At 42.0% G+C, this 21,618-nt stretch overlaps 1 protein-coding gene across 2 annotated transcripts in view; it reads right to left on the bottom strand.

Annotated features, from left to right (window-relative positions):
* CA10 (carbonic anhydrase 10) overlaps positions 1 to 21,618 on the bottom strand; it is a 321,453-nt gene that overhangs the window by 56,700 nt on the left and 243,135 nt on the right. For both annotated transcript variants that reach the window (XM_063123160.1, XM_063123159.1), the window contains exon 5: positions 10,655 to 10,840. In XM_063123160.1, the coding sequence (XP_062979230.1) occupies positions 10,655 to 10,840 (186 nt within the window). The remainder of the gene's footprint in view (positions 1 to 10,654; positions 10,841 to 21,618) is intronic.

Here is a 21,618-nt window from a genome sequence, read left to right on the forward strand (position 1 = left end):
ATTTCACTTGCATACAAATGACACCTGCTGAAATTCCCCTTTCAATACAACTGTTAAAGTAGGGTGACCATATGGAAAGGAGGACAATTCCTTCTCCATCACAACAGTTAAAGCTGCAGGAACCCTGCCTTCTTTTGCATCTGATCACTCTAATATAGCTCCTGCAGCTTTAATTGTTATGATGAAGAAGGAATTTCAGCAGTTGTTGCATGCACACAAATGACACCTGCTGAAATTCCCTTTTCAATACAAATGTTAAAGAGACAGGAGCCCTGTCCTCCTTTTCATATGGTCACCCTATGTTAAAGATACAGGAGCTCTGTCCTCCTTTCCATAGGGTCACCCTACCATGAGTCTTTCTCCTTGACCTCCCTAGTCCTCATAATGTTTCCTCAGATGTGACTCAACAGCTGGATCCCTGGTTCATCCTACATGTTTGAACCGTAGTAGCATGGCACTACTCTACTAGGACTGGCAACAAGATCCTAGTAGAGTAGTGCCACACAAGGCATGACAACCCTTTCCCTGTGTTTAGTTGCTGGCACAGCAAATATTGGAACTGGGCCTGGAAGGCCAAATATACAAACAAAAAGAAGGTTGCAATGGAGGATTCAATAAGTTGCCTAAGTATTATTGTAACTCTGAAGGTTTCTACCTCTGGAGGTAACATTCTCTTTAATTAAATACAAATCATCCCTTAAGCAAGTAAAAGCAATCCTTTAGCTAACTGAAAACAATTCAGGGGAAATAAATACTTTATATGTGGCACTGGAGGTTTCAAATTTAGTAGTGTCTTAATGCCCCAAAGGGAGCAAGTTGGAGAAGTGCTTTTCTGAACAGAGGGGGGGAAATCCCTTTCTGTTTTGTACTGGCGCGTTTTAAAATTCTGATCCCTAAAGGGAATTTGAATCTGTTATGTGACAGACTGTTCTTATGCCCCCAGAATAAACAGAACAGTTGGTAGCTGAACAAATAAACAAGCGAAATAAAACAGAAAAGTTAACCAATTGGTCTAATTTAATCAACATTTAAAGGGACAATGCATTGAGCAGTCATTGTTCCTTTCTTAGGGGAAACTAGGGCTAGATATACACTGCTGCTTTAACTGTTGTGATGAAGAGGGAATTTTACCAGGTGCTGCATGCATACAAATGACACCTGCTGGAATTCCCTTTCAATACAACTGCTAAAGATACAGGAGCCCTGTCCTCCTTTCCATACGGTCAGCCTAGACAAGACTATTACAGCTCCTGGCAGCAGGAATGAAAATGCTTGTGTCATCACAAAGCCCCACCAATGCTGGGACTTGAGGAGCATCTGCTCATTCTCCCCACTGCCTACATGCAACAGCCCTCCCATGGTCAGGCAGGCTGAATGCAAAATAGAGCATCATTGTCTACAGTGTTTAATACATAAATGAATTTAAAAAATGTCCTTTACGACTGAGTATTCAATAAATGTTCGCCTTTGAAAAAAACTTTGGGTGCACACCCTAATGAAATGTTCTGTGCACGCCTATGGTTCCTATGCTTATGAAATCCCAATGGTCACTTTAAAAAAATGAAATGAAATGTGGTGTAACCCTTTGCCCACCAGCTATTTTCCTCCTCTAAATCTCTCCCCTATCCTTGCCACATAAGAGCTACTTTCCTTCTCTTCGGGTTTCAGACACATGCTGAAAAGGTAAACTCCATGGAAGAAAAAAACAGGGCAATGGTAAAGTGGGATGTCAGCTGCTGAAGAAATGGTTAAGCTCCTCTCCCACTTCCTTGGCTCCGCATTGCTCTCTGCTGAGCACGCTTTCCATGAAAAACAACAAAAGGCAATACGGGTTTGTTATGCACATTTGGATGTAACTTGGAGTTGGCTCCTTTTATTTATTATTTGTTATAATTACTCATATCCTGCCTTTTAAGGACTCAGAGCCTTCCAAAGTGGCTTATTAGAAACAGCAAAATATATTGATAAAATTCCAATCAGCAATACCAAAATATGAGAAGGTATCAGGATACTTCCCATAGGACAGCTGGTGGCTGAAGGCCCTGTGGCAGGAGAGGATAGTCCAGGTGGAACAGGAGCAGAAGCCTGGTTATACTTGCCTGCCTGCTTGTCTCTCTCTGCTCTGGGCAGTTGCCTCAACAGGAGACAGTTGCTGGCAGAAAGCCTGTGGGGAAGGACCATCCATCCATCTGGAGCAAGTTCTGATGTCTTCTCCACTCGCCTCGCCTCCCTCAAAATATCATTCTAATAGCAGCTTTAAAAATGTGTTATTCTGACGAGCTCTATTATCTATGTGACGAGGGTTTCTGTGTTGCAGAATTGGTGGAATACTGAAAAAAAACACTATTGACTTCACTTTAGTGTGTGGGTAGATGTTATACAAACTTCTTGAGGTGTTCAATGAATGTGCAGAGGGATTCTCAGGAGCCACCAGGCTTCCTCTAAACTGAAGCAGGCAGCTGTAGGGCACCTGCAGAAGTCACGTGGACCTCTCCAGGGTCAATGGAGACTTCTGGATTGAGCCAGCACTGGCCAATTGCCCTGGGAAGGTGGTGATCATGTGGGGAAGCTGGCGATCGCGTGGAGGAGCTGGCAATTGCGCGGTGGACCTGGTGATTGCGCAGAGGACCTGAAGATGGCGGCAGCTACTTCCTGCATTCCCTCTGCTCCTGGGCCCTGGTAAGTACAGCCCTCCCAGGCACGGGATGCTGGGAGTTGTAGACTGTATGGGTGGACCTAGGGCTGTGCAAGAAAATGGGGGATCTATCATAAAATGGCGGATCCACCATGAAATGGCCTCCGTGCTTCAGATTTCTGAATCCAAGGCCCAAGGCTTGCACAGCCCTACTGGGAATGTAGCACATTCATCAAACAGAAAAATGTTGATCATGTTCCTATAAAGAGTATAGCTTTCCATTAACATTCGGTATAAAGAACATCGAACTCTAGCCACTCCCACTCAATGAGCTGCAATGATTTAAAACATAAACACCAGTTAATTTTTTTTTATGAATAGAATTTCTTTGATAACTGAAATGAAAATTTGATCTATTGAATACTTTTCAGGCAGATGTTACTAATCAGAATTCAGTTAATTTCATCAGCTGACACCTCTGTTAGATTGCGGCCTGGCGCTTCACATTTAAATTTATCATTGCTATTTGAAGAACAAGTTTCTATTCCAGCTTGACGAGAAGCTCAAAATGCGATGCTGCTGCTTAGGAATTTGAAATATTTTTCCAAGTTTGGAACACCTAATAACAGAAGATGTTTATATGAAGAATCAAGCAAAGCGTATCTTTTCATTTTGCTACGACTGAAAGTGCAAACCTTCCCCAGTTTCATCAGCTCTCCCATAAAATGCATACTTAGCCCTTCGATATGAAACATAAATCTTTCCCCGAAAGACAGTAACTCTGGATTTCCCCCATTGCTATTCAAGGGAGTAGAAATAAGAATATCTGTGTTATGAAACCCAAATGTACATGACACAGAATTGCTTGGTGTCCGTAGGAGCTCAGATATTATATCACTCTATTTGTATAATGAAATCTATATAAGAAATCTATTTTTTTTCTTGAGCAATAATATAACAAGAGCAGCCTTACACACAGGATTCTAGGCTCTGTGATGACACTCAACAGGTTACTTGTATTGTTAAACCAATGCTAAAAAAGAAGTATACCTGTTGTAATCTAAACAAAAGGGGAAAGCAGATAAGATCAGAAATGTGGAGGGGAATTCGTTTACTACATCCGAGGAGTTTCAGGGCGTGTTTTTTTTCAAATACCAGTCCCAGGGCCACAGGGCAAACCAATGACATGAAATATTAAAAGTGTGTAATGATGGGCTGAATTTTTGAAAGTGCCCCTGAAAATGTGAATTCCCAGACTGATCACTCTGGGAGCTATTTTGAGGTGATCAAGACATAAGTCTGGGTTGATCCTCACAACTGCTTGCAAATGCATACCCACTTCTCTCCATTGCCAGTTCCCACACCCCTGCCCCCAAGATATTGGCCCAAGATATTTTGCTGCCTGAGGCAAAAGACAAGATGGCACACCCTGTATCCCTTGTACAGAATCCAACTGGAATGGCCGTTGAAACCTCCACCACCCTGGAGGACAACAGGCCTATTTAGGGGGTGCAGGACAGGCTGTACAGCACACATAGCTCTGTCTCACAACACAGGGGAATGACCCTTCAGCATCTGCTGCTTGCGTCAGTTGCCTCACTCTGCCTCATTGGAAGGCCGGCCTTGTCTTATAAAGGCAAAAGAAAAAGAAAAAAAGAATGAAAGAAAAGAATTACAAAAACAAAAGAGATTAGCATTGTGAAGGGAAGGAAAACAGCAGTGGAAAATGGCAGCAGTGAGACGGAACCCACTCAGTACTGGCTGGGTCCACAACTTAAAGTGGTGGTTCTGACCAGCATTCAGTTTGAAACAGATGCCAACTAGCAGATGTCACAGGTGGCTGTTAATTAGGCAGATGCATGGGTGGATGCTATTTACATAGAACTCGCTGTGGTCTTCGCCCATGATGTGAGCCCAGATTCCTAGTTTCAATGACAGACCTACATTGTATCAAGGCAAATGGTGTCCATCAGTCTTGCCCTCCCCAGATTCTTCAGGATAGCTGCTTCTCTTTGATTGTTTTAGACTGTCACATGTCATGTTTATCTGTTTATATGCCTTTCCTTTGCTAATTTTTTTGTTTAAACTGGAAATATTGAAAAAGATGTTGCCAAATAAGGGTCATACCTGTTTGTCATAGTAATGTATAGGCAGCAGTTTATTTGTCTTTTAACCTGGTGTTATGAAGCTCAGTTGAGCAGAAGGCCAGTGCTAACCTCCAACTGGAGGCTTGTAAAACGCAACAGTCATGGAGTCCAACGGTCTCATCCCAGTGACATTTGGCTGGCATGTTGAAAGTGTTACTACTGTCCCATATTCCTAGAGTTTTAGCTGGTTCATTAACTGTGGTCTGTTCCACAATTATTGTGGTCTGTTCCACAATTTTACCTTCCAAACTCAAGGGTTCTCTTTTGCCTTTTTCCCAACCCCCTCTCCGCCCCACACTCTTTCTCTGCAAGTGGGCATAACTACTTATAGGACACTTGCCACAAATGACGCTTACTCTTAAAAACAACAACAAAATCAAGTACATGAAACTGAGCACAGTAATTAGTTCATATTTGCATCTGCAGCCTCTTTAAAAATCACCCTTCAGCAGATTAACCATTAAAGCTGCATAATGGAGAGGCTCGTCTTTGTTTTAGACAATGGACTTTATAGAGATGCCTAGGCAAAGGTTTCACAGAATCTCATCTGCTGCAGCTTCCACTTGCCTCCTCCTTCTACTGCTAACCCTGAGCTTTTCTACACAAGGCTCTTAATCCACTTTGTATCTACTTTGGAGATCCGAGCACTATATAAAGAGCGTTTCCTTTCCTGCTTTTCCATAGCATAACTTCTAGGTGGCACTGTGGTACAGTGGAATAGTGCAAATACACAAGTGGAAAAAAGCATTCACTTTCAACAACTAATACTGCATTTTCCTGCTCTAAAAAAGCTTGCCGAAAGTGTGGTTAAAAACAGAAGCAAAACTGGAGGGTCACGACGTTGTCTAAAGAAATCGTAAGCAACTGTGAGTGGAGAATGACAAACGCTCAATGAATGCTTTGCATAGAAACAGCCTTTTACTCCCACTTATTTCCATCTCTTCTTTCAGATCACCCCTTCTGACTCACTCATTCGGCAGTAGTTCCCACCTTGTTTCATGCTCCCCTCTTGCTGCAGAGCTGGAAGACCAAATGCTAAGATATGGGTAGACAGGCTAGGGATGCAGCCAAAAGGATACAGTTGGCCATTATCTGTATGTGGTCTTTCATACATTTGTGCAATAAGCATATACGTAATGTATCATCCTGGACGCACCACTGTTGTAAGAGACAGATTTAAAACATAACATATTTAGGAGATCTTTTCTGTCCCATACAGCTCTCTAAAAAATTGCCCCCTTTAAAATAACCCCATCTCCTTCCTAAAATATCAGCATTACCTCTTGATTTGTATCTCCCATATGTACCTGCCCGGACCCTAAGGTCATCCTCAGGGGTCCTTCTCTGTGAGGCCCTGCCAAAGGAAGTGAGGCAGGTGGCTACCAGGAGGAGGGCCTTCTCTGCTGTGGCACCCCGGCTGTGGAATGAGCTCCCTAAGGAGGTTCGCTTGGCATCTACATTATATGCTTTTAGACGCCAGGTGAAGACCTTTTTATTCTCCCAGCATTTTAACAGTCTATAAATAAATTTTAACTTGGTGTTTTAAATTTGTAATTTTGTATTGCTGCTGTTTTTATCTGGTTAAGCTTTTATATTGTATTTTATATTATGGTTTTATACTGTTGTTTTATACTTTGAATGTTTTTAACTTTTGTGAACCACCCAGAGAGCTCTGGCTATTGGGCGGTATAGAAATGTAATAAATAAATAAATAAATTTGTATTTTAGTTATTTATTATATGCCCATGTTCACTTCCATTGTTGAAACTGAACAGTAATCTGCAGTCTACAGAAGTTTTGCTATACCACCCCTCCCTCTTCTGTTTTTTTTCCCCTCCAAGGCTTCATTTCCTACATTAATAAGCACTGAAGTATGGTAAAGTTATCTTTCAGCTGAAATACTTAAAATTGACCTGTGTCATTTTCCAGCAAAAAGCTCCAAAATGTAATGCAAATAGCCTGTGGCAATGAGCAGATCTCAATTCCAGCAAGAGGGATGCTGAATTCATTAACTCCAACCCCCCCCCCCCCACATGCAACACATCAATAACAGGTTGGGAGTAAAGCAAACTCCAAGAGCTTATATGCATGATATATTTTCCCTCTCAGTTACTGCAACTTGTGTTAACAACTGTGTTGACATTTCGGTAGTAAGAAACTGGTTTAAAGGTAGGCAAGAATCTGCCACCCCAATTAAGAGGTTATTTATATATTAATTTTGTGGAAGTTAATTATCTCCTTCTCCTTGATTCTGTTGTTTATTTTGTACCCCTTTTTTCACCACTCTAAAACACTGAAATCTCTCTCCTAACTTTTAGTTAGTAAGAGCTTTAAGCTAAAATAGCCTGGTATCTTTGGCCCCTCCCCCTTTGCCTTCAGTCCCACCCACCCCTGGAATGTGCCCCAGGAAAAGCTTCTCTGAAACTGAATTTGGCCCCGGTCTGCAGAATAGTAAAACAAAGCTGCTCTGTTAATTTTGGATCTGCCCCCATATCTAGCAGTGGCGAGATCTTCCTTACTTGAAATCATCCATGGGGATGATGGGGGTTGTAGTCCAAGTTATTTGGACTACAGCCAGTTTGAGGAAGGCTGCTTTAGAGTATTCTCTACATTTTGAAAATTCTAAAACAATGTTTCTGGTAAAGCTGGCCAACTATTCTGACATGTCAGATTACATATGGTGCTATGTTTCTCTCCTGACACTTGTTTGCTTTCCAGTCAAATGCTGAATATTTTTCTAATTATATGGATATAATTAGCCTTGCTTTTTTGCTTTTTTTTAAAAAATGCTACTGCTATTCTCTCTTCTTTAAAAAGACAGACACTAAATTCAATAAACATGTCCACCGATCACCATATTTAAAGCTGGCATACAGGTGTCAGACGTTCAAGACATGAGTAATGACATTAAAATACCATTCCTGATTTTGCTATATAGCTACCTGACTTTGGAAAACAAAGAAAATGATTACCATCAATTACAATAACATCATTTGACAAGGCTGCAATTTATCCATTGCTCTTTACGTGTCTGTGGTTCCATGATACCAATGAAAACAGCAGGCAAAATTGACTGATCACCAGTTGGGAGTGCAAAGTGGTTATTCATCTTCAGCAAAATAAAATGCTCCGTTACTAGAACCTTTTGGTGCTCTAGGCAAAGTAATAACAGGATATTTGAGGAGTCTTTTGTAAATATTTGCCATAGGGTGTGCGCTTCTCTCCCTCTCTCTGTGCATTTGTGTGCAATGCAAGGCACAAAAAAGTCTAAAAAGCTATAGAAAGCACATGCAAAAATACTGAAGAGTGGATGGATAGTCTCTTGTTTCTTCAGCTGGAGAGACCATTTGGTTGACATAGAGCTGAATTACACAGGAGGAGAGGAGCAATCATGTGGGCTGTAATTGAAAACTTCCCTGTTCATATACTTGAATGGGACAGCACACTCTAGTGGGTGTTTTGTAGTGTAACTTCAGCTGCACCCGGAAGGAAATCCTGAGATATTTCAGAAGAATTGGGATAGCCAAGTTTTTTAAAAAAATAAATGGAATAATCCATGAGTGACCAGTCTCAAGCATGCTATAAATCGATCGTTTAAAGAAGCCCATAGACTCATTATCAGCAGGAATATCTCATGATCCTTTGCCAGGTCAGGTCTCAAACTTAGAACCTCTTCAGGCTCTCCACTAACATCTGTTGTTATGGAATGATTTTCCTAAAGGCATTAGCAATAGAACACATTATCTCATCTAGACTATATCTCTATCTAGCAATTAAATGTTTTTAATTACTCCATATTTTATGTTTAATGGTATGTTTAAAGCTGAGTTCTGAAATTGTCCTTTTCCATGATTTAGCTGCTTTGATATTTCTCTCTATTTTAAATTATTGTTTCATTCTTTTTATCATTGGTCTTCTTGTATTTCTTTTTATTCTGTCTGTCAGCCCGAGAGCTTCAGCTATATGAACACTTATAATACTTGAGATAATCTATTTATAATAAATGAGATAATCTACCTACTGTAGGGTGGATTCCTGCATTGAGCAGGGGGTTGGACTTGATGGCCTTGTAGGCCCCTTCCAACTCTGCTATTCTATGATTCTATGATCCTGGCCGATTATAAAACCTGCCATGCTGGTACTAGCAAGTAGCTATATGCTTTAGCTCTTGTGATCTCTGTCTTTCTGCTTCCTGTTTTTAGAATCTACTTCCTGCCTGAACCTGCAGCTTTTCCTCTCCAAATTCATTTGTCTTAGTGCCTTAATGTCAGCCTGATCAAAGCCTTATTGTTTGTCCTGTCCCCAATATTCTGTGGGCAAATTCTCCAGCATAAACATTAGCCTGCTTTGACTTTGTGACTGTACTACCTTTACAACACAGCCTATTTTTGGTGGCTTCCTTGGAAACACTCCAAACCTGTTCAGAGTCTCTACCATACCACAAAGGCCTAAGCCTGACAACACTACCCAGATCTCCAATGCAGACTGAAATGAGTATTCATTTCTCTGGGGCTTGGGCAAGAGATATTCCTAGCTGATTTCATTTCTGGTCCGTTTGTGTGTGAAAAAGAGCCTGGAAATCTACACACAGAACTACTAAATGCTTAGAAACCACAGAGGCCTCAGCTAGACCTACCGGTCTAGCGCGACAGAGGGGTGACGATCTCACAATATTTTTATCGTGAGATCTCCCCCTCTGTTTACACGTGGGGTGTGACGACTTAAGAGGTAGAGGACGTAGCACCAGCCATTTTTTTTAAAAGAGGAAGCAGCACATGAACGCTCGTGCACAAAAGGTAAGTGCTTTTTTATTTTTTTCCGCTCCCCCCACCCCACCCACGTGCGTGTGTCCCAGCTCCTCACGAGTAACTGCAAGGAGCTGTGACAAACTGTGATGGTGGGCCACACTTATCGTTGTCTCAGGATCATCCCGAAACCGCGGAAAAAGCGGACCTAAAGTGTAGGGCGAGATCCTGGGGCAAAGGAGGGATCATCTCTCTCTGATCCCAGGATCTCCTGTGCGTCATGTGAACACACAGGGACGATCCCGGGGATCGCCCCAGGATAAAGCACCGTCTAGCTATGGCCGGAGACTCTTTAATGTGTTTCTTGTGGTCAAGGCCTCAGTGGTTAGAGAAGCACCTAAAGCTACAGCAGTGTTCCTTACCAATCGCCCTGTTTTTGTTTTTTCAAATGTTCTACTTTCAGGAAACCATTCTACATCAACTTGTTCTCCAAGGAACTCTCTGCAGTTTGCTGTAGAAGAATCAGGGGGATTTTCAGGAGAGCATACTCAGTTGATGCAGTGTACTGGGCAGGCCTGTTGAGTATATTCTCAGCTGATGTGTGCAGACAGGTGAATACATCCCAGTTGTTGTGGATTGCAGGGAGAGATTAGTACTGGTGCAAGCTGTTTGTCTGCCAAACTGCCATTACTCATCATCTCTTCACTGAGGAACCCCTGATCAGCTCTACCTCTATATATCCCTTAACAATTTCTTTCCAGGGTTTTGAGTCCCAAACACATCCCCATTGCCAGCAAGTGAGAAAACTGGGTTAATTCCAAATTCTAGAAAAAAGCCAAGCAAATTTTACACAAAATAAAATGTGACATTAAGCTAATATGTGAGCTGCCCAGAGATCTTCGGCTATTTGGCAGTATAGAAATAATAATAATAAAAAATATACAAATGTGTGCATTGTATTCCAGTTGCGGAGTTTCTGTTTTCACGTCACACACTTGTTGATTTTTCTATTTTGTAACGTGCAAACTCCCAAACCTTTGTTAAGGGCAGAAACAAAACAAGCGCCTTCCCTCAGGCATCCTTTTATTTTTACTTCTTTCCTCACAGCTCTAAGTAAGTTGACGTACCTCCCCAGAGAAAGCCTGTCCATTCAGTAGGTGTTCCGACCCTTGGCTGTCTTCGCTGCCAAAGTGTAACCGGATTTCTTCCAAGCGGTGACTGTATGTCATGGGCCCTCCAGAGATGTTGACCAAATGTTCCTTGTCCAGTCGTAGAGAAACATGCCTCCCTGTATTATACATTGTCCCACTGACCTAAACAAAATGGAACAAAAGAAGTATGAAATTGGGCAAGTTTTTATTCCCTTTTCTTGCTGTCTTAAGGTGCAATGCAATGCAGGTTTAGCTAGTGACTGGCTGAGGGATGCTGGGAGTTGAAGGTCTTCCCCCCACCCCGCCCAAACAGGCATAGGATTGCATCCTTAAACACTCTAGTTGATCTAGAAACATTTTTAAAAACTGAGAGGAAATTCACAAACCCTTAAGGGGTTTATTTTTCTGCTTTGAGCATTGCATTATATATTGAGTTATTTTAATAAGTATACATATTTCATGTAAAATATTTAAGATATATACACATTTTAGCCAGAAGTGTGTGAGGAACACAATAAATGTGATTAGTTTGCCACTAAATAAGTAGGAATGTGAAATTATTCCTTATGCGAGGCTTGAATAATGGCCTCATTACCAAATTTTGGGCCCCAGAAAGGGGAATATTTCAATGAAAAGATAAATTATTTACATTACATTTAAACATATCAAAAATTAAACTCATTTATCCTTACTGAAAAATTCATAAAAAACAATTGGCTAAAAGCGAAGAAGACTAGTTTTGAAAACGCAGGGACCCCTAAAGTATGTGATAGACTTTCCCCCTTGCCTTCACTAGATGTAACACCCCTTGTCCATGACAGTTGCTTCAAAAAAAAAAAAGTTTGCATCTTTTCCTCCAAGTCATTATGGCCATATAATCCAAAGGCAAAGTTTTGCTAGTTATGACAAATCCTATATTTAGATAGAACATCTTGCATCTAACAGAAATAGAAGGCTTCCCTTATTCATGTGTGCATTACCTCTGAGGGTGACAGCCACTGAAATACATTTTGGGATCACTGAAAGCATTCCCACTCTAATGCCTAGATGTGTTGCAGAATATCTGCACTATATTCACTAACTTATGCTGGCAAAACAGGGACAAGCACAGCCACCGTTAAAAAGGCAAATTCCATGTTGGGGATCATGAGAAAAGAAATCAAAAATAAAACCGCCAATATCATAATGCTCTTATATGAGCGCACTTGGAATATTGTTTACATTTTTGCTCACTGCATCTCAAGGATATTGTGAAGTTGGAGAAGTTGCAGAAAAGGGCAACCAAAATGATCAGGGATCTGGAACCACTCCCTTATGTGAAAAGATTACAATGTTTGGGGCTTTAAAAAAATGGTGAGTTATGGGGGACATGACTGAGATCTAGAAAATTATTCATGGTGTGGAGAAAGTGGATAAGGTGAAGTTTTTCTCCCTCCCTCATAATACTTGACCCAATGAAGATGACTGATGGTATATTCAAGACAGATAAAAAGAAGGACGTCTGTATGCAGAGAATAGTTAAACTATGGAATTCACTAACACGAGATGTAATGATGGCTGCCAACTTGGTGGCTTTAGGCAAATTCATGGAGGATACGACCATCAATAGCTACGTATTACCTCAATATCAAAGGGGCACTATGCCTCTGAACATCAGTTGCTGGAAAACACGTGGATTCATATAATAGTAGAGTTGGAAGGGCTTATAAGGCCATTGAGTTCAACCCCCTGCTCAATGCAGGGAGATGGCTGTCCAGCTGCCTATGGAATGCCTCTAGTGTGGGAGAGCCCACTGTTGCGCTCCTGCCCTACTTGTGGGCTTCTCGCAGGCATCTGGTTGTCCACTGTGGGAACAGAATGCTGGACTAAGGAGGCCTTTGGTCTAAGCCTATGCGGCAGGGTCTTGCTATTTACGGTGTTATCTGTACAGCACCATGTACATTGATGGTGCTATATAAATAAATAATAATAATAATAATAATAATAATGATCCAGCAGGACTCAAATGCTCTTATGTTTGTACCCTGCTTTTTATAAGCTTTGTTTCAAAAATAAATTGATGGTGGTGGTGATGAGTTAAAGTAACAAGCAATAATTGTCATAGTGATCAGTGACATCCAGCACCTAAGGATGTGTAGTATTCAGTTATGAAACCACTTTTAAAAAGCGAAATAAAAGTAAAAAACAGATGAACGAACAAGAAGATAAATGTCCTTATTGACGCTCCTGTAGTTTGGGGGTGATCCTGGATCCAGCCTTGTCACTGGAGGCCTAGGTGGCCTTGATGGCCCAGAGTGCCCATTACTAACTTTGGTTGGCATGCAACTATGACCACCCTCGGATAGGGATAGCCTAGCCATGGTGGTCCATGCAGTTAACCTCACGATTAGACTACTGCAATGCGCTCTATGTGGGGCTGCCCTTGTGCATGGTTCAGAAGCTGCAGCTAGTGCAGAATGCAGCATTTAGGGTGCTCACTGGGACACCTAGCTTTGTGCACATAATACCAGTGTTAAAAGAACTGCACTGGCTGCCTATTAGCTACAAAGCCACATATAAGGTTATGTTATTATCATATAAAGCCCTAAACAACTTGGGTCTAGGATACCTAGCAGGCTGCCTTACCTTAAATACACCCAGGCAACATTTAAGGTCATCAAAGAAGGCCTTACTGGTCATTCCAAAATGAATCAAATGTCGCCATGAAGAACTCGGATGGCGGGCCTTCTCTGTAGCAGTACCCACCCTTTGAAAAACCCTCTCTCATGCAGTTTGGGAGGCAAAAAAATGTGACATCTTCTTGAAAACACACCTTTTCAATCAGGCTTTCCTTGAGCTGTAACTAGGGATGCGCAAACTCCCATGTCCTGTTCTTCTCGTCAGATTCCCACTGGTTGTTCACATTTGGAGGGTTCTGGGGCAAGCTGCCAGATGGTCCACCGGAACTGGTAAGGGCTCGCACTATTTTTTTTTAATCCACAAGCCACGATTTTACACAAAATCGCCGGTGGGAATATTTACAAAAATTGTTATTTGCACGAATTGCGGTATTTACAGTTCCGAATTTGCGCAAATCACAATTTCTGTAAATGTTCCTATCCACGATTTTGCACAAATCCATATTTGCACAAATCTCAATTTGCACACCAAAAGGTAGGAAACTGCAAGCTTGCCTGACTCAGCCGAATTGAGACAGCTCAGGGATTCGTGAGCTGGCATCCAGGGGCGTGTGTGTGTGTGTGTGTGTGTGTGTGTGTGTGTGTGTGAGAGAGAGAGAGAGAGAGAGAGAGCTGGCAAAAACACAACCAGCTCCAACCCCCAGATCAAATTCCTTCAACACCTCTAGCTGTAACTGCTGCTGAGTTTTACTTTGTGGTATTTTATGATTTAATTGTTGCGAACTGCCTAGAGTGCCTGAACTATGGAGCAATATAGAAATGTAAAGCCAAAAAGTGTGGTCTGCCGGAAAGGAAGGCTTCCTGCAGAAGTCTCACTGGAATGAATAGGTGTTCACAACCTCAGTAGGGCTCCTGCACAGTTCCCATTTATTTTAGGGAGGCTCATGCTGGAGACCAAAAGAGAAATTTCTGCCTAAGAACAAAGTAGTATGGAATTATGTTCGTCAGCATTAAAAAAAATGAAATCAAAACCACCAGGCTGGATACAAACAGTAGATTTACATTATGATAATTTGTATTAATCAGAAGGAAGTATAGCAGTAGTATGCTTTGTTGAGCCTTAATTTGAAAGGAACGCCTTGGCAATTACATATTATATCCTATAGTACATTGGCACTATAATCATTAACATTGCTGCAGTGTCATTTTATGTGTAATGCTAATTACTGTGCTTAAAGGTCTTGTTTTGTTGCTAATTTCCTTGTAAGAAAAGTTACATTATAGAGATGATGTGACAGAAGTTGAAGGCTTCTGCTTCATTATGCTGACACAGGTGTTTTATGGTCTCTTTTTAATTTCAAATCAGAGTGAGAAAAGTTTCTATTTGTCACATAAAGTCATTTATTAATGCCTAGAGGAGTGGGGGGACAACAAATTAAAGAATTTTGCATTTGCCCTCTATTTTATTGCCTTGATACTAGCATGCATGGTAAATAAATATCAGATTTGCTTAAATATTTCAATGGGGACTCACATTCTTTTGTATATATGTTCGATAAACTTCTTGACCCAAATTTGGTGTTATTTAAACAAGTTAAATAGAAAAAATATATAAACTGGTTGAAAAGTCATTTTGCTGGTTTGTTAATCCCATAGCACAATCTTAGGTGTGACTACTCAGAAGTAAGTGACATTGCGCTGAATGGAGCTTACTCCCAAGTAAGTGTGCATAGGATTGCAGCCAGAAACTGCACATTTTACTGAACAGTTCATTTGCTTGTGAGTGCTTTTGAATGATATTAAAAATCAATTATCTTACTCTGCTGGATATCAGTCTTAAATTAGACAACTCCTGTTTCTCTCCTAAGGTAAATATGGCCCAATTGGAGTTCTAACACAAATCTAAAGGAGATGTCCTTAGGAGATCTTGTGAATACGTCCCATTTGTTAACCACCTGCACTCTGGGGCAATTTAACACACATTCCTAAGTAATCCAGGTGAGATCTTCATTGATGGTTTAGGTCCGCAGGCTGGTCTCTGTTTATTTTGCTGTCTGTTCTCACTTGCCCAATGAAACCTTGCTTTCTGCTTGACCTGGCTGCTTCACCTGTCTGCCTGGCCTGGAGAGCTAAACTGAGTCTGACTGACTGCTGGTCTTGACTTGTTTTGGGGGTGTCTATATGGCACTGCTTTTGCTACTGATTCCCCCCAAAACCCACAACACTGCTGCTGCGAAGTGGCAATGATAGCATTGCACGGCAGGAACGAGTGTGGGTTATCCAGCCAGGATAATTCATAGCGCTGTTTCACATGCTGGTAATGCATAGCAAATACCAAGTGACTAAAAACTCCCCAAAGCATTTCTTTTGTTTTTTGTGACAACTCTGTGCAACACTGTAGCTTTGAAAGCCTGCAGCTCCGTATTTGTGCAGCTGCAAGTCACTGAACTTATGCATTATATACAATAACTACTCTTACTTTTGTTCCTGAATCAGACTTTAAAGTCACTATGGTAACCATTGCTTAATACTCACTGAGTCCCGCCCCCTGTCCTGCATTCTTGTGCCTACCATGCACTCTCATGCTGCTTTGCACATGCATAGAGGTGTGTCCAGGTGAGGCGTACATACTCAGTCATCATTACAAGTCAGCTCTGCCCCCTAACTACGCCTAGTCTCTTAGCCCAAACAGAAGCTACCACTGGAGCCACTGACACATGCACAAACAACCGTGGCAACATCAGAGCAAGTAAAAACCCATTGTAAAACAGGACATCAAAAATGTGCAGCTTCACGGGGAATAATATGACGTGGCTGCAAATTGGCAGCTGCGTCACGTAAACAATGAAGTCCAATTACGTAGACACGATGGAGTATATACAGCATATAGACAAGCGCTTTGTCTGGAGTTTCTGGAACATAATTCTGCAAGGACTATCGAACGTACTTGGGAACTCCAATTTGTGTGGTTTGTTTTGGATTTTGTTCCTGGGACTAGCTTGGCCGCATAGCTCTGACAATGTATATCCCAATAGCACTCCCTTGGGCTGTTATTAAACTTTTGATGATGATAAAAACACTGCAAAGTAAAATTGTATATTGAGGTCCATGACACTTTTCAGAAACATCGTGTAGTGCCCTCCCGAGCACTACATAGCCATAGTGACAGGTCAGTTGTGGCCTACCCTTCAACACATTTGCTAGGGTGACCATATGGAATGGAGGACAGGGCTCCAGTATCTTTAACAGTTGCATAGAAAAGGGAATTTCAGCAGGTGTCATTTGTATATATGGAGAACCTGGTGAAATTCCCTCTTCATCACCACAGTTAAAGCTGCAGGAGCTATACTAGAGCGACCAGATTTAAAGGAGGGCAGGGCACCTGCAGCTTTAACTGTTGTGATGAAGAGGAAATTTCACCAGGTTTTCCAAATATACAAATAGCACCTGCTGAAATTCCCTTTTCAATACAACTGTAAAAACAAAAACAAAAACAAAAAAAACAGGAGCCCTGTCCTCTTTTTCATATGGTCACCCTAACATTTGCTGCCCTTCTTTTGATGGATGTAGCAGTTATAACTATAATGTGTAGATTTCAAATAACTCATTACCAACTGCAACAGGGGGGTGAGCCTGGTAACAGCCTCAAGATTTTAAGTGCCCACTGGGATACATAGGAATGCATATATCAAATATCAGTAACATAGTCTCTGTAAGCCAGTTTGCGTGACATTTTGGTAGAAAGTGGGGTACAAATCAAATAAATAAAAGATAAAGTGTATTCATCCACCATGATAGTCTATCCTTTATAAATGTGATCCTGGACACCTTTCGTGGCCCCCATTGGGGTGCCCGCCTTCCCCCCTTTTTATTTTAAATGAACACTTGTTTTTGTGGATCAAGTTTCTGTTCATCCTGAAAACTGATGGTTCAAAACAGTTGTTTAGTGAGCTGGGGCTCAAATTCAGCCTGTGCCTCTTATTTTTTTTTTGGGGGGGGGAGCAAGTTACTTGTCCTTTGCCACACCTCCCATTTTTGGGTAGTTCCCAGGACAGTTCCTCAAATTTCCAAAAATGGCCACTGCCCAAACGTTTGCCTCCTGCTGCTCTATAAGGTACATCTGTGCTGCAAAATACGTTAAAGTATAATCCAGTGAGGAAGACATGATGATTATGTTGCAGAATATTTAATTTAGATTAAAGCCTGGACATGTTTTGGATATGCTGATTCTGAAAATGTTAGTTTCCAAACTGACAGTTTTAGGTCATGGAGCTCCAATCATCAGCCTGAGAAGCCATCCTGCAGGCAGACCTAGTGAAACCCTTCTTTCTGATTCTTCAGCATTCCAAGCTGCACAAATAGAAGTCCAACTTGAACTGCATTGTATCAAAGACATGTGAAGTCCTTATTCCTCTCTAGTAAGGAATACTAGTGTGGCACTAGTGAGACCACACTTGGAGTATTGTGCACGATTCTGGGTACCATATTTCCAGAAGGACATTGACAGGTTACAACAGGTTCAGAGGAGGGCAACAAAGATGATACAGGGACCTGAACACATGCTCTATGAAGACAGACTGAAGGAACTTGGGCTGTTCAGTCTGGTGAAAAGAAGACTAAGGGGAGACATGTTAGCACTGTTCAGGTACATAAAAGGTTGCCACAGAGAAGATGGTCAAGAACTATTTTCCATGGCCACAGAAATTAGGATCGGAAACAATGTGTAAGTTACAGCTGCCTAGATTCTGATTAAATATAAGGAAAAACTTCCTGATAGTAAGAACTATACAATAGTGGAACAGTTTACCTGCAGCAGTTGTGGGTTCTCTATCTCTGGAGGTTTTTAAGAAGAGGCTGGACAGCCACCTCTTATGGATGGTTTAATTGGCTTTCCTGCACATTGCAGAGGGTTGAACTAGATGATTCTTGTGGTGCCGTCCAACTCAACAATTTTATGTTTCTATAATGTAAAGGTTCAGCATGCATACAATACATTTCTTCATTTACACCCACATCATTTCTATATAGACAAAAATTGCACAGGGAACAAAACAAGAACTAGAACATCCTTCATCTTTTAGAAGGCTACACGCTTATTGTACTCTGAGATACAGATTATGGGTCTCAAGGGCATCAACACAGAGGCATGATGCAGGGAGATGAGTGTAGGATGAATGCAGGCTGCGTAATCTGCATGGCATTGATTCTGTTTTTCATGAAAAAAGGGACCTGCTTTCTTGTGTCCAACTTCCTGCATTTCCAGGTCCAAACAGAGCATATAAAGCTGCCAAATGGATGCACCTCAAATTTCATTATGGAGAACCTTCCCCAACTCCTCTTCAATGCACACCTCAGTTGTAAAAGAACAGGATAGGCAATGTGGTGCCCACCAAATGTTTTGGACTGCAACTCCCATAACCCCTGAATCACGTTTGTTGTCCTTTCCTCTTCACTGATGCTGCTGTCCCTGAGTGATATGGCATCAGCAGAAATAGTCTAGCACCCTTCTGTTGAACCAAACAGCATTGCTTTTGTGGCCTACTATATCCCATTCTTATTTAAAAACAAACCGAGTGCTATGGTCAAATAGGAAAGGTGAAGAAATGCTCCATAACTTGCTCTGCAGAACTGCTTAGCTGAGTCGGCATCTGTCGTAACTACATATTCAGAGCTGAGGTTGTTTTTATTGACATGGCACGAAGTCCCAGAACCCAACCTAACTGGAGCTATGAAACACTGAAGACTGTATTTCAGATGCAAGCTCAGAGAGGATTTTGAGGACATAGCCCTCAAATGGCTCTGCCACCACTGGTGAAATACTTTCAGGACTAGGCTGTCTATATGCACTCAAAATGATAACTAAATGTGTTACTCTTCATTGGCTGATGTCACAAGAGATTACATTTTTTGGAGGAGAAATACTGTGGAGGGCAGTTCAAGGCCTGAAATGACTGGAGAAAAGCATGCTGATATAGGTCTGGTCCCAAGAGTGCCTGTCTGGAAACAGGGACAGTTTGTGCATATCAGAGCAGGTGGGGCCTGCCAGTTTACTCAACTACAATTTTTTACAGGTTGCCTGACTGTAAGTTCTAGAAGATTCCAACGAAAATGATGCAACTGAACTATTGACATGCTACTCTGGATAGCAGCCCAGGTGTCCATATACATTTTCCCCATCACCTTCATGAAACAGAGGAGAGAAAGACTGAAGGAGAGCAGGCAGATGAGGAAGGGAGTTACGAGTGATGAAGAGAGTGGAACAGAACACTCTTAACTTGCCCACCTCTTTTTCTTCTTTTTTGCATTGTTGGACAATGACGAGATCTCATTTGGCCCAAAGGAAGCTGGGTGTCACCTTCTGGGATATCTAATGCAGGGGTGCACCCCCTGCAGTCTCTGGGCCTCACATGGCCCTTGGCCACTCCAAGTGCAATTCCCAACAGGATCGCTGAAGTTGGGAGAGATGTCGAGATTGATAGGGGATAGGAGAAAAGAAAGTGACCCTGGTGTTGAGATTGCTGTTCGCTGAGAAAACGAACAAGGAAGTGACTGTGCTTCTCGCTCCTTCTGCTGCCAAGATCACTGTTTGCTGAGAAAATGATGCAATAAGCCATCAGCCAGAATAAGAGATCACATTTGGGTAGGGTGACCATATGGAAAAGAGGACAGGGCTCCTGTATCTTTAACAGTTGCATAGAAAAGGGAATTTCAGCAGGCGTCATTTGTATGCGTGCAACACCTGGTGAAATTCCCTCTTCATCACAACAGTTAAAGTTGCAAGAGCCCTGCCCTCTTTTGTTTCTGGTCAAGAGGGCAGGGCTCCTACAGCTTTAATTGCTGCCATGAAGAGGGAATTTCACCAGGTGCAGCATGCATACAAATGACAACTGCTGAAATTCCCCTTTTTACACAACTGTTAAAGATACAGGAGCCCTGTCCTCCTTTGCATATGGTGACCCAACATTTGGGTGGCATTTTAGTGCTTGCACACTAGCCTTTTGTTCTGTAACTTCTTCCACTTTCCCATACCTGCACCATCGGTCTCGTCCTGGGGCAGATATTGTTACAGTGTGTCAAAAAGTAGAGCTCAGGCACTTGGACAGAGAAAGCGAGGCTGTCTTCATAGCTTGAGGTGCAAGGGGTGTGTGTGCATGGGAAGTGTGTGCATGTGTGTGTGTGTACACAAGCACAGGCATGATCCTTGTCCCCTCAGCTAACACTGGATGTGGCTGTTAGGACCAAAAGGTTTGTGGAACCCTGATCTAATACATTGCATTTCTGTCTATGAAGTGGAGGGGTTGACTGGAGAAAAGATAGCTGTACATTTTGAAAAAGGGGATAGTAAGTAAGCTGCCTTCCTGCTGATATAGGCCTGGTCCTGAGAGCACCTGGTTGGAAACAGAGAAATACAGTGCACATTGGAGAAGGTGAGGCCTGCCTGCCTGTCTGCTCACCACTATGTTCACAATTCAATGAGTTCGTCAGGCATATGCTCATACACCTGACATGCAATGAATACCCGGAGGGGCACAGATGTGGGCCTGCAACCCATCTCATGTACAGTATTTCCAGTCCTCTGACATTTATAATCCTGGGAAAACGATTTCTTTCCCCTTGAACGTTTTCATTTTCCAGTCAGCATGATTTTAGTACCTGAGGAATTGGTAAAATAGCTTTAGTCATGCCAAACAAGTCTAATTTCCTTGTTTTATGGATGATTTTAGAATGAACTATTTATCTGGACTCATTTCAAGCTGGTTTGGGGCCTGGAACAGAGACGGCCGTGATCATTCTATTTGGTGATCCATGCCAGGAGGAAATACCATCATCTGAGATATCTTTCTGGATGGGTCTTCTGTGTTTGGAATTGGAAGAACAGTGTTCCAGTGGTTCTGCTCCTACCTGCAATGCTGTTTCCAGAAGGTGATACTGGGGGATACTACTTGGCCCCAAGGCATTTATGCTATGGGTCCTGCTAGACTCTATTTTGACTTCCATGGTTTTTTAATTTCTACATGAAATCACTAGAGATGCCATCCACAGGTGTGGGAGTAAGATAGGGATGTACGAGAATTTCATTCCTGTCGACAAATCATGCAGGCATGTCCTGTTTGCAGCTCTGAAGTTGAATGTGAGCAGGAATGTAATTCTTGGGGATTTTTGCATTTGCATTCGGAAGTGTGTGTTTGTTTGGGTGCTTCTCAGTGGTGGTGCCCCACTTTTGGAATTCCCTCCCTAGGGAGTCCTGCCTGGTGCTAATGTAGTTGTTCTTTTGGTGAAAGGGAATGCTCCAGCCCCACGCTTCTCCTCATTGCATTAGCC

Source organism: Elgaria multicarinata, chromosome 3 (genome assembly GCF_023053635.1).
Source record: "Elgaria multicarinata webbii isolate HBS135686 ecotype San Diego chromosome 3, rElgMul1.1.pri, whole genome shotgun sequence".
Taxonomy (NCBI): Eukaryota; Metazoa; Chordata; class Lepidosauria; order Squamata; family Anguidae; genus Elgaria; species Elgaria multicarinata.